This window comes from Lacerta agilis, chromosome 11 (assembly GCF_009819535.1).
Source record: "Lacerta agilis isolate rLacAgi1 chromosome 11, rLacAgi1.pri, whole genome shotgun sequence".
In the NCBI taxonomy this organism is placed as follows: domain Eukaryota; kingdom Metazoa; phylum Chordata; class Lepidosauria; order Squamata; family Lacertidae; genus Lacerta; species Lacerta agilis.
In genome coordinates, this window is record NC_046322.1 from 3733532 (window position 1) to 3749756 (window position 16225).

General features: G+C 44.4%; 1 protein-coding gene across 4 annotated transcripts in view; it reads left to right on the plus strand.

The window, feature by feature from the left end:
- Window positions 1–16225, plus strand: part of KIAA1328 (KIAA1328 ortholog) — a 192732-nt gene that overhangs the window by 79724 nt on the left and 96783 nt on the right. For all 4 annotated transcript variants that reach the window (XM_033164210.1, XM_033164205.1, XM_033164206.1 and 1 more), the window contains one exon: window positions 2607–2734. In XM_033164210.1, the coding sequence (XP_033020101.1) occupies window positions 2607–2734 (128 nt within the window). The remainder of the gene's footprint in view (window positions 1–2606; window positions 2735–16225) is intronic.

A 16225-nucleotide genomic window follows, 5' to 3' on the forward strand; every position in this document is an offset into this window, starting at 1 on the left:
AGGAAATGGTTTACCATGTTAAATGAGCAAGGGAAGGAATCGCACAGTGACAGGTGAAGAGCCGATTCATCTCCTCCTGGAATTTCAATGCTGCAAGCAAGGCAGGGCGCTTTTGCTAATATCCTTGCAAATGCCACAGTTTGCTGCGTCTCTAGATCACTGTCCAAAACTTGTCGTCGGTCTCTGAAAGGCCTGCCAGGCTGCGCCTGCATATGAGCCATGGGGAGTTTGCGAAAGGCTTTGCGTTTGGGATTGTAGTCAGGCAAATTGATGACCATGCCGGCCGCTGTTGAATAAATCATCCACACTTACCTCGTTTGCATCTCTGAGCTCATTCTGCCTGTTTTTATCACCACCGTCTCTGTCTCCGTCTCCGGTCTCCCTTGCTTTCTTTTGTTGAATTATGATGTCCCACCCACCCTGCACTTTGCATCCACTTTCTGCGAACCAGAGAGCAGCCAAGATGGTGGCAGAAATGTCTGAACAGTTTGTTGCCATTTATACCCCCCACTGTTCAATCACATTTTCATGATAAGTTACAATAAAATTAAAGGGGGGGGGACAAGCCTTTGAATAAAAACAGCAGATTTGTAGAAGCATTGTAAGAATGTTAGATCTGAGTAAGGATGGAACAAATCAGCTTAGATTAGAAGCCTGGGAGACTAAAAAGGCCTTTGCCTGGCATTGGAATAACAATAAATTAGGCGCCTGGTTCGTTTGTTTGGGGTGCCAGCACCAAAAAGGTTCTGCTAAGTATTAACCAATGGCAGAGGCACCTGTAAAAGAGCTCCAGATGACAAGTGGTCCTTCACCTACCTTGGTCTTGAGCCGTGGAGGGCTTTAGCAGTCAGAACCACCACTTTGAATTAGGCTTGGAAAGAAACTGGGAGCCTGTGTAGTTTATGAAGTGTGGATATAATATTATCTTATATATTGGATGGGAGCATGTATAGTTGAGGGAGTGTTGTTAGTAGTAGGAATTTCAGCACATTTCCCTGATGGAATTGTTTGCTCTGCACATGTGGCAGGCAAAAAAGAGTTATTCTGGGAGGATTGGCACCCTGGCCAATTGCCTGGTCAGTATCCCATGAAACAGAGTGCCACCCAGGGGCGTAGCAAGGGGGTGGGGGTGGGGCGGGGGCCCTCAGGTAGCGCCCAGGGGGGTGACACTCGGGACGGGGCCCCGCCCCCCGCAATCCCCGCCTCTAGCCAGCGGTGAAAAAAGCCGCTGAAAGAGGGGGCTTTCCCCGTTTCAGTGGCTTTTTTCGTCGCTGCACTCCCTGAGGCGGCGGGAAATGGAGAGGGGCTGGCCAGCGAGGAGGAGTGTCACCCCCCCTCGTTGGCCCAACCCCTCTCCATGCCCTGGGACGGCTCCGCTCAGGGAGTGCAGCAGCAGAAAAACCCGGTGCACTCCCTGAGCAGAGCCCGCGGGGAATGGAGAGGGGCGGGCCATCTGGCCGGGGCGAAGGTGTCGCTCCATGCGCACGCGTCATGACGTCATGCGCACAGAGCGACGCCCCGCCCCCAGGGGTGCCGCTTGGCTTGCCGCCCCCGGCAGCCCAGCGGCTAGCTACGCCCCTGTGGGTACCAACATGCCTTTTAACGTTTCGTTATGGTGACATTTGTTCACACGGAGCGAGAGCCGCCTCCCCACCTCCTGTCCTGCAGGAATTGGGTGCAAACCTAACAGCGTAGTAAAACATCTCCTGCTTGTCCCCTACTATAACTGCAGACACCCCGGAACACAAATAGCCTAGGATTGCCCATGGCTCTCATCTTGTTGTTGTTGTTTTACACAAAACAAGGTGTTGATGTTGATTGAAGAATTGGCTTCCTGCCTCCCAAGCACAACTGTCCTTAAAAATGGGCTTGCTGTCTACCCTGTTGTGAATTGCTATTACTTTACATCCTGTTCTTAATTTCATCTTTTTTTTTTAAAAAAAAGGTAACCTTGGATCCTGGTTTTCTGGGATAAAAGCCAGTGGGGAGAACTGCCCGTTTACCATTCACATTTGTAGAAACATATTGTTAAAGGTTCCGATAATTTCATTGAAAGTTAATTTAATTGCTTCACAAGAACAATTGTCTAGTTTTGTTTCTGTAATCAGGATGCTGATGATTGCATCATCTTGTTTTTTGTTTAAAGGGAATGCTTAAAGACTGTTCATTATTTGACCAGGCAAACACCCAACGTTGTGTGTTGGAGGCATGGGAAGATTGGGCACCAGAAACTGGTGGCTTGTGGGAGAATGAACATGTTGTGCAAGGCCCGGTAGAGGGAAGATTTGTATAAATTAAGGCAATCTCTACATGGCCCAAATTGCAAGGCAAAACTCAGTAATATTTGGCCCATGTAGCAGGGTTCTTGCATTTAGTCAGGAATCTAGATGAAAGGAGATGAATATTTTGTTTATGTAGTTATAACTTTCTCTCTCTAGACATTCTGGAAGAGTCCATCTTCTTGCTGTATGGCTCTTGTATTTTGCTCTGATTTCTTACCTGGACAGCTAAATCAGATTTGCACAGAATAATGACTTCATTTCTCCCCCCACCTTCCCACTCCCTCATCCATGAGAAATGTTTTTGTCCTTAACTTGCTATCTCACCTCTGCAGCAGCAATACAGAGAGTGCCAGGAACTTTTGAGCCTTTATCAGAAGTATCTCTCGGAGCAGCAAGAAAAGCTCACATACTCTCTTTCGGAGCTCGAGGCTGCCAAGCAGAAGGAGCAGCAGGTAAGTGCTTCATCCCTTCCACCAGCATTGTCTCCTTTTGGATGATTGCTATTTGTCATCCTATTGAAATGGCCCCTGCAGCCATGGGGCTCCAACGGCAAAAGTTGGAGCATTTAAACCTGCTGTGCTTCCCTAAAGGTGGCAAGTCCTCCAGGCACCCTTCCCTTCCCTTCCCGTGGGGCCTAGAGGTGAGAAACCCCTGCTGAAAAGCATCTCTGGATCAGCAGCACAGTGAAATCATTGATCATAGCTCGATGTGTGCTTTGCTTTCCAACACACAAAGTACATTTCGTTTTTCCTCCCTGCTTTCTTCCTGGAACCAAGCCCAATAAGACAGCATATCATATAAAACAATGGAAAAACCACAAAGAACACAACAATAGATTAAAACAGAAGGTGGAAGAGCAGTAATCCAGCAACTATAAAACAGCAGTCCAACTACTGAAGGGTGTGATGAGGACAGGAAGGGACCACCTTCCATAAAGGCCACTGACCAGGGTAACATGTCCCATGTCCTCCAGAAATGCCACATAGAACAGAGGAGGTGCTGGTGACTGTCAGGCAGAGAGAGATCTGGCTTTTCCTATTGAACTAGGACCTGTGGACTGCTCCCCCACCCCCCTGTGGCGTAGAACTTCTGCCAAGTTCAAGGGCCACCAGCCTTTTTGGGCCAGTGGGGCACATTTGCAGCCCTAGCTCCTGAAGGCAGGGGGAAGCCCCTGCAGGGGGCAGGGTACTGAACCAGCAAAAAGTACTGGAGCCGGTTATAAACTCTGGACTTGAGCAATTTAAGTCCAGTTGCAAACTAAGAGCACAGCAACGAAGGAGGGAGGAACCCCATTCTCCCTGGAAGGAACCTACCCAGATGTCCCCTCTAAGCCTCCTGACAGATAGTCTCCATCAGTTTTGTTGTCACACCCTCCTTGAAAGACCTAGCTGGACTGTTTGCCCTTCTGATACTCTGTTGGCTGTCCTTCTCTTCTCCTCAAAAGGCAGCTGGGCTTCAGGGGTCTCTTTAGTTGTCTTCTTCTCACCACCGCAGTGCCGCAGTGAATGGGAAGGACCTTTTATACAAGAACCAACACCCCTTCCTCCCAGCTCTCTTTCTGTTGGATGTTTGCTGCCCTACCCACTTTTTAAGATAAAGCAGCTGCTGCGGGAAAGCCTAGTACGTCTTCTATGTGAGCTGTAGTCTGGAGCCAGCAGGAGCCCCCAACACCTCTTGGAGTTTGGGGAGCACCATTCTCAAGACTAGTGTGGAGGTGGAACCAACCAAGGGCCAGTTACAGTAACCACCTGCCATTAAAAATGGGACAGACTTTGCGTGGTGCCTAAAAGATAGTAAAAAAAAGGTCAGGTGCCTACACCCAGACAGAAAGTTCTGCAATTTGGGTGTCACTTCAGACAAGGCTCTTAGTCTTTGTTCTCCAGCAGCCTTATGGAGGCATACAGAGGAGATTTACTGTGATGTGAAAAATCCCCCCCCCGCCCACTTTGGGAGAAGAATGGAATAAGGTGAGTTTAGTCAAAAGTGTATGGTCTTACTCTTGCAGTAGTTGTTTCCCTGAATAAAACAAGTCATATTGCTAAAGCTTTTGGAACATCGACTGTACCCAAGTCAGAATTTCAATTTCAAAAGGCTCTGTGGTGCTTCAGAGTCACATGCAAGAGTTTTCTCGGTTGTTTCAGAAGAATAGTAATCTTAGGACCTCAGGGGCATGCATGTGTGAATCAACCCATGTTCTTTGCAGCAGCCTGAAGACTGCAAGTGCTGTGGTACCTTGGGGGTGTTGGTCTCATTGGTATTGCTTTATGACCTGATTTCATTGAATCCATGAATGAGTGGACAGGTTGCCTTTTAACACTGAAGAATACAGCTGTGACCTTCTGAAATACTTTGGCGAATGCAGACTTTGAAAAGGTAGAGGCTGCTATCAGTCCTTGTTTGATCTCTCTTCCCAGATTTGTGACACTGTCCAATTCCTTCCTTCCTTCCTTCCTTCCTTCCTTCCTTCCTTCCTTCCTTCCTTCCGCATTCTCCCAACTTCCAAATGCAGTGGATATTCTCAGTTCTAAGATAGAATAAACGAACACAGAGTGAACTAGGTTTATGTGGCATATGAACATAGGAAGCAGCTTTATTCCTCTAGCTCAGTATTATCTACACTAGTGATATATTTCTGCAGTTTCTGGATATGGATTCTTCTTTGTAACTTTACCACAATTGTCTGCTTTCTCATCCTGTTCTTCGTGCTGCTATTCCCCCCCAAAACTTTCTTGCCTGTGACAGCATACCGCTCTCAGCTCTGCATGGTCTGCCAGGGGCACAAGGCTTGTGCCCAGCTGGGTTTTCATGGCGCAGATTAATCTAGTAGCTCAGTACCTTGTTGCCATCCTTGATGGATCCATGAATCTCGATTTCTTCTTTTAAATACATTTGAGTGATGATGAAAACAGTGCCTGATATTGTAAGAGGCACTGACATTGAGAAAAAACTTTGCAGGAACCCTGCATCCTGTCCAATCTGTGAATCCAGCGAGCTCTTGGTTCAGCTCCGCTGGGTCGTCTCTGGGATGCGGAAGAACCTATTCTCGGAGGGTGGAGTCCCAGCGGCCCTCGACTGACAGCCTGGCGTTCCATTCTGAGCATCTGTCTTGGCAAGAGCCCCACAAACTTACTGGGGAAAATGGTGCCGTGATGATTTAAGACGGAGCCCTCGTGGAGTCAATAATCAGTAGCTGGAACGTGGCGCTTCCTTTTTTGTGTGTGAGATAAAGTTAATTCCATTTGAAAAGATACTTAAGGTGACATGAATTGAATTATTCAAACCGGCTTTCTCAGCATTAACTCTAGGTTAATATCTCATGATGCCTCTGGTTTCATTATAGGAGTTTTAAGTACATAACTTTTTATAATAAATTCAATACTGAGGAGCTGGGCTGAAATTGGTTTACTTTCTAGCGAGCCATAAAAAAGCAGCATTAATTGTAAAGTGAATATTGAAGTGGTCACTGAAGTTGACTCAGACAGATGCAGAGATAGCCCTTGTGATGAGATATGTGGAGCAATAAGTTTCTGCCCTGACATTAATAGAAAATACCATCTATATTAAAATGTAGTTAAATCGCTTTCATCAAGAAAGATTTTAGACAGTCTCTCAGCTACTCCCAAATGCACTTTCTTTGCTGCTTTTCATGAAGCTTTACTTGGATGTAAAGAAAATTGCCCTTGTTCTAGGTAATCAGCTCTGACCTAATTATACAGTCCTTGCTTCGCTGCCATCTCAAACAGTGGAAAGAATCCAATTTATTTTGGCGAGAAATTGTGGAAACGCTTTGCAACTTAGAGGACCTGTGCTTCTTTGCTCCATTGCCGAATAAACCTCTGCACGGGGGCTATTTTGAACCTCTCCCGTGGCAGGAAGGGCAACATTATTTGCCAGGCCACCCCTTTTTCATTATTAATCCGTTTGTTTGTGAGTACAGCTGGCAGCACTTTGGTTTCTTACTTTTAACATTCACTCCATCTGCAAATCCCTTGTCTTTTGGGTTTGTTGGCAATTGTTCGTAGCTGAACTGGAAATAGGAAAAGCTAGTAGAGCGGTTCTGCACTCCCCCAAATGTAGTAGGTTTATTTTTTAATCATGGACTAGTACTCTTGAAGGATGCAGGAGTTGCCTAGAGGCTTGGGAGGAGCCTTTCTCCATGGGACTCTATAGGGGTGCAAAGGCCAGAGCTCGAAAAGAACAAGCTGCCACAGGAACATAGGAGGCTGCCTTTTGCTGAGTTAGACCACTGACCCATCTAGCTCAGTATTGTCTGGAACAGGCACCCCCAAACTCGGCCCTCCAGATGTTTTGGGACTACAATTCCTATCATCCCTGATCACTGGTCCTGTTAGCTAGGGTCTGGAAGGTTTCAGGAAGGGAGTCTGTCCCATCCCTATCTGGAGTTACCAAGGATTGGATCTGGGACCTTCTGTACTCAAAACAGATGGTCTACTGCTGTACAATGGCCCTTCAGTCCAGATGGAAAGGATAAAAATATGAGGAGCGTACGAGGAGCGCTTGAAGGATATGTTTAGCATGGAAAAGAGGAGACAGAGGAGATTTGATAGCCATCTTCAAATATCTTATGGGCTGTCACATGGAAGAGGGAACATGCTTGTTTTCTCTTGCTCTTGAGGGTAGGACTTGAACCAGTGGCTTCAAGTTACAAGAAAGGAGATTCCGACTAAACATACAGAAAACCTTTATGATACTAAGAGCTGTTCGATAGTGGAAGAGACACACACGAGAGGTGGTGGATTCTTTTTCCTTGGAGGCTTTAAAGCAGAGGTTGGATGGCCATCTGTCATGGATGCTTTAGCTGAGATTATTTCATTGCAGAGGGTTGGACTAGATGACTAAGATTCTATGAAAACTGGAAGTCACCACCAGACAAGAGGGTTACTGGAGACCACAGAGCTCTCGAATCCCAGATGTGATTGTTTTTGAATGTTTGGTTTTAATCAAACCTGAGAAACCAGCTTTTGCCAAGATGTCAATCAGTGTCAGCTTTCTTCCAAACTACCTTGAGGAGTGACCCTCCTCCCCTTCCCTCTGCCCCATCCAGATGTGGAGTACTAAACAGCACCAAACAATCCTTCAAATATAAATTAGTCCTTGGGGTACTTGTTTTGAACAGAAGCTTTGCAAATTGCACGTTTTCGTGTGCCTCAATCCATTTCAAGTTTCATCCTGAGATCAGAGGGTAATAGCAAATGGGGCTATTTCACTGGAGAGGATCCTGTATAAAAGGGACACTCAACCACCTGATCGAGATTTGCCAGCCCAGCTGGGCTCTGAGAGGAGTATTTCTACATGTACATTGCAGGCATCCTGTTATCTATCCAACTAATAAGCAGAAGCCGTATATGAGATTTCCTGATTATGTGACTGTTGTAAAGCTGACTGTCACTATTCCTTTTGTGAGCACCCGTCTTTATGTCTGCTAAATGGGTGTGAGTGTGTGGTACTCTTCTCTTTGTAAAGTTATTTAGCTTAGTGGTAAAAAGTTGCTAAAAATGGAGTGTGTCCAAATCTTTTCATGTGCTCCTCGTTCCGCTCTTCCACTAAAGACACCTGCTTCTGATAATGGTCAGAGGCAGATGTTGGACTCTATAGAAAGGTGACCCCCATCCCCACTATGGACCGCCCCCCCAAATTTTGAATTTCCATGTGATTTTGCTTAAGCTTCTGCTGTGTTTAATTATGACTTTCAGATTCTGTTTTGAGTGAAGCTGGGTGAATAACTGGAGAGAGAGAGAGAGAGAGAGAGAGAGAGAAAGAAAGAAGTATTGTTGGCTTTCCCCCATATACAATCCATAAAATCCATAACAGGATAGCCTTTAAATTTTCTACAGCACTGTCCTTCTTTAAATATGTTATTGTCTGTCTTATTGTAAATTTTGTCAGTATACATGCTGATTACAGCAAAACAAAAAATATTTATTTGTTTTGCTGTAGTCAATGTATATTTATTTGTGTCTCAAATAACAGTCTACATTAGGCAACAGAGGAGAGACGAAGGCAAAGTTACCAAGGGATAAATGCAAGTAAAAGCAGTAATACATGTTAAGTTGGTTTTGCTTGTGAATGGAGGCTGAGATCCCAATAGTGGGTTTTTTGTTGTTGTTGTTGTTTTGCATCAAGACTCCTTGTTCATACTTGAAGTTCCCACCGTACTGCCTGCTATTTAAGTAGCCGCTAACCCATTCTTGACTAGTGGTATATGAGGCAACAGAGCTTGTTTGTAAGCATGCTTAAAAAACGTAAGGCAACAGTATGGATTACCATTTAGCCAATTTGTATTTATCATAGTTTGTCTGTTTTGCAGCTGCATCCTCAAACTCCAGTTAATAAGCTTCTGACATCTTACTTCCATCATTGCTGTCTCGGTAGTGTTGTATTTCCATGGCTTTAATAACTCAATGTAGACTGAAAGGATAATACTGAAGGAATTGACTGAGCTAATTAGACCCTGATTTGTCTTGCTGTCCACAGCATGACACATATTCTTGACATAAATAGGATAAGGCAGTCTGGTTATCCTTTACCATTAGCCACCTGCAAATAGTTCTCTGGCACGCAGACCCAGGGAAGGGGAAGTACACCAGGGGATTGCCAACTGATCCCAATTCCAAATATGGCAGGGTCTTGGATCTCTCTGCGTGTAAATCAGATCCTGGCCATTGGCAGCCTTTCTGCTGCTTGAACACTCTGTGCTTGGAAGTAAGCATGTCACACTAATTACCCTGGAAAAATCTTTTGAAAGTCTTTTCAATATTTCCAGTACCAATTCAGACTGAGAAAGTTCAATAGAAAGAAGAAGGTCTTTAGTACACCAATAGAGATGTTGCCTCTCTGATCTTCAAGGGAAGGGAATTCAAAAGGGAAGGTGGCATAACACTAAATGCCCAATGTTCCACATTGTGTGGAGCAGACCGCTTGATAAGATGGTATCTGCAGGAAGCCCTCGCCTGCAGAGCACAGTGACCAACTGGATGCATAAGAGTTGACATGATCTTTCAGGTATCCTGGTCCCAGGCTGTGTAGGAATTTATGCAGCTTGAATTTAGCCCGGTAGCTCATTGGCAGCCACTGGAATACTTTCAACAGTAGAGTAACACGTTGGAGATATTCTGTCTCAGTGAACTGTTGAGCTGCCACATTTTGCACCAGCTGCAGCTTCTGGGCCCACCTCAACGGCAGCCCCACATAGAGTACATTGCAGCAATCCTGCCTGGAGGTTACCAGTGCATGGACTACAGTGGTGTCAGACTATCCTAGGCCAGAAATGGCTGCAGTTGTTTTAGCAGATGAAGCTGGTAGAAGGCACACCAATCCACCAAGGTCTCATGAGCCTCTAGTGACAGAGATGGATCCAGGAGCACCTTCAGACTACGAACCTGCTCTTTCAGGGGTGCACGACCCCATCCAAAGCAGGTAATTGACCAATATCCCAGACTTAGGGACCACCCCAACAGTGCCTCCATCTTGCCAACCCACCACCAATCCCAAGCACTTATCCAGGTCTTGCAGACTCTCCTGTTTCAGATGTTATAGAAGTATGTATCCTCAACATACTGATGGCATCATCTCCCAAATCTCCTAATACTTCACTTAATGGCTTTGTTTAGATGTTAAAAAGCACATGGGACAGGTTGATGCCCTGTGGCATCCCATAGCACATTGCTGGGGTCCGAAAGACAATATCCAATGTTTTTTCTCTGAAACTAACCCTGGAGATAGGATCAGAAGCACCGTAAAACAGTGCTTCCATTACCCACCCCACTAAGTTGGCTCAGAAGGAGACCATGGTTAACGGCATCGAAAAGCTGCTGAGAGATCGAGTAAGAATAACAGCTCCATACTTCCCTGTGTCCTTCTCCTGATAAAGGTCAACCACCAGAGCAACCAAGACTGATTCAGTCCCATAACTCAGCCTGAACACAGATTGACATGGGCTTCACCCAAGAGTACCTGCAGTTGTTATGCCATGGTTTCTTCCAATTCCAGTAGTCTTATCTGCCCTCTGATTCTTTTTAAGCGGGCTTTTGTTATCTGAGGAGCACTTGCGAGGAAACAGTGGTCCTCCAGATGTTCTATGAACTCACATCAACCCCAGCCAGTATGGCCAGTGCTCAGGGATGATGGGAGTTCTTGTTCAGCAACATCTGGAGGACCACAGGTTTCCCTCCTCTGCTTTAGGGTCTCAGGACAAGCTCCATATGTCCGATCTGCAAGGTCTTCCTTGTGGGCTTCCCCTGGGCATCTGGTTAGTCACTTTGAAAACAGGATGCTTGTCTGGATTGGGCCACTGGCCCATATTCTTACGTTCTTATTCTGTTCTTCTGAGGATGGTCACCAGTCACCCCACCTTCTCTTCACCTCTGCTCACTCATGCCAAAATAAATTATTATAATACATTGGAACTTGAAAGAACAGGAAGAGCAGCCGCCACAACCAGCCGCTGAGTTGTCCTTAAAGTGTAATAATTTCCATTTCAGTATCTGAGTACAGGATCTACAATGTTAGTCTCTATTTTCAAACCTGTAGGAATTTGCCTAACACTTAAACGTTGCAGAGCAATCAAGTCTGATAGCAGCAGGCTAAATATCAGTTTCTGAAAATAAATTTTATACGAACGTATTCTCCAGACAATTTGACTTTTAAATGTTTAAAAGTGACATCTTTATACAAGAGAACACTGGCTGAGGCAATAGCTACAAAACCCGGACGTTTCCCCTGCATCCTTGTGCTTTTCACAATGACCTGTTAAAAGCACAGCTGGCTACAATGCAGCCTTTTACTGTTTTCCCTCGGAATAATTTACTGCTCTTCTGACCTATAAACAGATAGCCATTACTGTGACTCAGCACCACAAAACATTCTGGACACATGCTCGGAGGTGATGCGTGCTTTTAAATATTGCATGTGTGAAAGCTTTTATAACCAGATCTTTGTGAAATGGAAACATTACATTTCCTTAAGCAATGTTGCATATCTTTAAGCACCAAGCAGAAACATTCTTCTTTTCCCAGGCCCTTGACCAATTAAACAATCTACTGCCTTTTAAACTTTTTTTGGGTGTGTGTTGTTTTTGTTTGTTACTATGATATGTATTTTTGTGTAGTAGTATAATGATGATGATGATGATGATGATGATTTTGAGCAGGTGATGTGTTGCTGCAAGCTTTCCATGCTTGTCTTTCCCCTTGAACGAAGAACCACCCAATTTTGGCTTTTATGAGGGTTGATAAAACTTAGAATCTCAATGCTTGATGTTTTGGTTGATCTCAGTGGCTGACCCATTTTTCAACCAACCCCCCACTCAAAAAAGAAAAGAAAAAAGCATTGAGGTTGAAAAATACGCATTTGCCACTGAAGGTTTCTGCTTCATCCATTGTAGTTACCGTGGGACCACCCGTCTGTTATGTGGTTCATTGTGCCCCATCTACCCTTTAAAAGCTTATTGAGAAGCCTGGATATAATTGAATTATGTGTAGCGGAGGCCAGGTTTTCTGCAGAGAAGCTATGTGCAAATAAAAAAATGAATGAATAGAGGACTTGCCCTCCTCCAATCCAAACTGGGACTGTTGCAGAGAGAGGTGGCCTTACCCTTTGTCCTCCCTGTCTTCATCCTAATGGCGCCACGATGCCTCCTTTTTGTATGGGGTCCCCCATCTCGCTGAACTTGGGGAGGTAGAAATGGCATGTAGAGTAGACTTCTCAGGCGGCTGTTTATTAAGTTCATTGCTTGTCTTGCTTGTTAGAGGAGGACTGTGCTCTTCCCACAAGCGGAGAGGGTGTTCCTTGCTTTCCGTTTAGAAAGCACCAGCTCTTGGAGGAATGAAAGGAGAACCTATTTCAGCCCCATGCGTTGGTGCTGAGCATGTGCTGGAAGCACCCACTGAAGGGAGAAGGGAATAAATGGCTGGTAAAAGGAGATGGGCGTACAGAGGACTGTCCTCGGAAACCTGAATCATTTTGAAGATAATTGATGCAATTGTAGATGAGAGAGCAAATCCCAGGGTGTATTTCTTTTCTGGACTCCATTAGGAAAGGAAATTGGACGCTGTGCTGCTTGTAATCCCTTAGCAGTGGGTTCTTCAGTTTCAATCTCTTTTAGAATGAGAAGGAACACGTCCAGTCACCTATTCCAATCATCTGACATGATGGAATTCCTTGCTACAAGTTAGGGAAATGGTTACTGGCTTAGATGGCGCCCAAAGGGAATTACACAAATTCCTGGAGGAAAGGTCTATCGGTGGCTATTAGCCCGCGGTGCCTAATAGAAACCTCCAGGTTCAGACAGTGTTTCTCTGAATATCAGGTTCTGGGGGACAAGCGACTTGAGGATGCTGGGAGGGGGAAGTCTGTTGTCTTCATAGCAGAAGTTAAGTATCTGGTCTCTGTCGAAAGCAGACGGCTGGATTAGATGAGCCTGAGATCTCCTCTTAGGCTCTTAAGGCTGGAGTTCATGTGCTCAGGACATTGGATACCTATCCTGCATAACAGACCTTCCTGAATGTATTCCCTTTAATTTGCTCCCAGATCAATATGAGCATTTTCATAAGAGACGTGTCTTTTCTTTTGTCTGTCTGTTCCCACTTCAGTCCATGCTTTGTTTTGTCTTGTCTTCACCAGCCACACAGTTTTGTCTAGGATCTCACTTTGGAAGTTTCCCTTTTGGAATGAATTTTAAAATATATCTTAAATAAGAAAGGCACCCAGTTAGAACTTCTGCTCATTTGAACTGGTTCCAAACACGCTAAAGAGTCTATCAGAATCACAGGAGCTTTCACATTTAAAAAAAGAATATGACATTGATTTTAGGTGAGCATTTTTGTTGCCTATTTTTTGTTAGGAGGATGTCATAATCATTTCAAGTGGAATGGCCAATTTTAGTCGTGGATGAAGATCATATTTATTTCCATGCTTGACATTTCTTCTTCCTTTAAAACGCGATAGTACCACCTTAGCTGTAGCAATACTGACTTACTATCGCATTGCGATCGGTGACAGGTGCAACAGCCTTCTGGTGGATGAGGGGACTTTTGGTTTTATTTTCACTAAGACAAGGTCGGGCAGCACAACCGATCCAGGCATGTTGTACCTGATTAAAATGCATCAGTTAACATTTACAATGAGATTTCACACACTTTTTAATAACTTTTCTTTCTCTCTTTCTCTATCAAGTTCCATGCTGGCTGCCTTTTTAGGCAGATGATGATTTATGGAAAGTGATCTTGGTGTTTATTTGAACAACCAAATGCAATAAATCTGCTAGCCATTTCAAGGGAAAGTTTATTAATGCAGGGCATTATTCTGTTCAATATCGTGTTGTCTTTAAAATTAAGCAGAGCATTAGTAATAATGAAACTGGCTTAAATCAATACAGTCTTGGTATGAAACCTTTTGCATGGGGTGGGGGTGAATTGAGCAGTATGTAATGTAACAGTGGCATTTATAACTCGGCAGAAAAGAAAAGACCTCCAAGTGAAACTGTTTCTGTTGAATCTCTGTCTACAATTTTGTGTTTGGTCGATTTGAGTGTTTGTGTATGTGGTGTTCTTACAAAACTTCTAGGACTTAGAAATGCAACTCGTAAATAATAAGTCTAAGCTGTGATTTATACAGAACACTTGTGGTATGGGTTTTGCTTGAAAACAGAACCTCTGGGGTACCATTTGGTGTGAGAATACGTTTGCATGAGCAACCAGCTATGCTGTTGACCAGTTTCAGCCATGTTAATTAACATAGTCCTCAAGTTCAGTTGTTGTGTTTCCCACGTACACATAGGTGCATGATGGGCAGTGTCATAAACATGGAAATCAGTTCCGGTATACACTATGATCAGAGCATGTTTATGTATTGGGCTCAAGGCTTTTGGTAGCCACCAGGAGCAGCTGGAGATCCAAACCCTAGACTGCCAGATGTTTCATATGCAGAATATATAAGGGGTGTGTGTGTGTGTGTGTAAATTGCGGGGGGGGGGGGGTTGGACCAGATGACCCTTGGGTCCCTTCCAGCTCTAAGAACCAGAGCAACGCACAGAAACGCTGTTTACCTTCCCGCCAGAGCGGTACCTATTTATCTACTTGCACTGGTGTGCTTTCAAACTGCTAGGTTGGCAGGAGCAGGGACCAAGCAACGGGAACTCACCCCGTTGCAGGGATTTGAACTGCCGACCTTCTGATCGGCAAGCCTTAGGCTCTGTGGTTTAACCCCCAGCGCTGCCTGCGGCCCTAACTGTCACTAGACCACAATAAAAGTGCCGTGAGAAAGGTTGAGTGCATTCACCACACTACACTTGCCAGAGCAGAACAGCCCCTCCAAACCTTGATTCCCTGGTTCTCTGCGAGTGGACAAGTAGGATTGCACCAGAATCCCTTAGTGTAGCAGCCTGTATTAAGCTGGGAAAATTAAGGGGCATCTTATTGGGTCTATCAAACACAGTCCTATCTCTGATCCCTCGCTGACTGCGTAAAAGTAAAGGTGTGAGCCTCGGGAGACAATGTGGACCAGGGTATTTTATAGATGCAGAGACTATGCTTGCCCTTCATTCTAGGGGGAGTTTTTTATTTTTTTATTTTAAGTATACTGGATATAGAAAGTTTGGGCAACACTGCTCTGGCTCCTGAACTTTGGCTTGCTTACCTCCTGATGTTCCCATCATATGACATCCATAAGTTTCTCATACTGTTGTAGGAGTGTCCCATCCCGTTCCTCTTGGTCAGTGCCATTTGCACAAGAACAAGGAATATCCAATCTGCCGTTTGGATCTATGCAGTTGTTGCAGGAATTCTTTTATCCTTTCTATTTCCAGTTTTGTACCTCGTTTGAAAGGAGAGTGCTTATTCCTAATTATGTACAATGGGGGAGAGAGAATGCTGTTGTTACTTAAAATTCATTTACCCCATCGTACTCCTCATGTCCACACACGTTGGCACGCGTGCTAGCTAAATGTGTGCATATACATGTGTATATGTGTGTATGGATATGTGCACACATATGTTCATATCATAAGGAGCAGCACACACACACACACACACACACACACACAACCCTTAAAAACAGGCATAGGCAAACTCGGCCCTCCAGGTGTTTTGGGACTACAACTCCCATCATCCCTAGCTAACAGGACCAGTGGTCAGGGACGATGGGAATTGTAGTCTGAAAACATCTGGAGGGCTAAGTTTGCCTGTGTCTGCTTAAAAACCTCAGAAAGTGTTAAAAATCCTCTAAAACATCTCACAAATTATTCCTATATTTTCACTCTCAGACCCAGTGTATTTCTTATGCTGAAGAGTGTCTGTTTCCTTAAAGGCAACACTGCCATGTCCTGCCAACTGCATATATTTCCACAGAGGATTGTAATATAGGTTGGTCTTAATATCACAAGCCTGTAGAATATGCCATCCTCCCTTCCCCATAGATATCCCTCTACATGTGATAAACGTTTTTGGATTTCTAGTGGGGAAGAGTAGTATTCTCTGGCTCCATTTCTTTTCTGATCCAAATTACTCAAACGTTTATGCAAGCATAAACCAGGAAAAATGTAATCTGGTACATATGGGAAGTTGAGCCCCACGAACACAGAATGCCCATAATATTGAGATGTCAGCAGGGGAGATGGATGAGTGACAAGCGTTGTGGCTGGTGAATTCATTGCCTTTCTTTCATTCCAGGAGACATTGAAATGTAATGAAACTTAAACATTTTTAAACAATGCCCCGATTAAAATTTAATAGCAATGAAAATGAACAATATTCTTACAGGTTAGAAATAGTCTTCATTATTCTTTTAAAAGTTCATATCATAAGGAGCAGCATAGTTAATAAGCGCCCTGAATATTTTTTCATATTATGTACACTGTTCAGCTAGAAATTTAACAAGGATTTTTAATGAAATGATGGCAGAAATCGCAGTTTTATTGCATCCCTTTG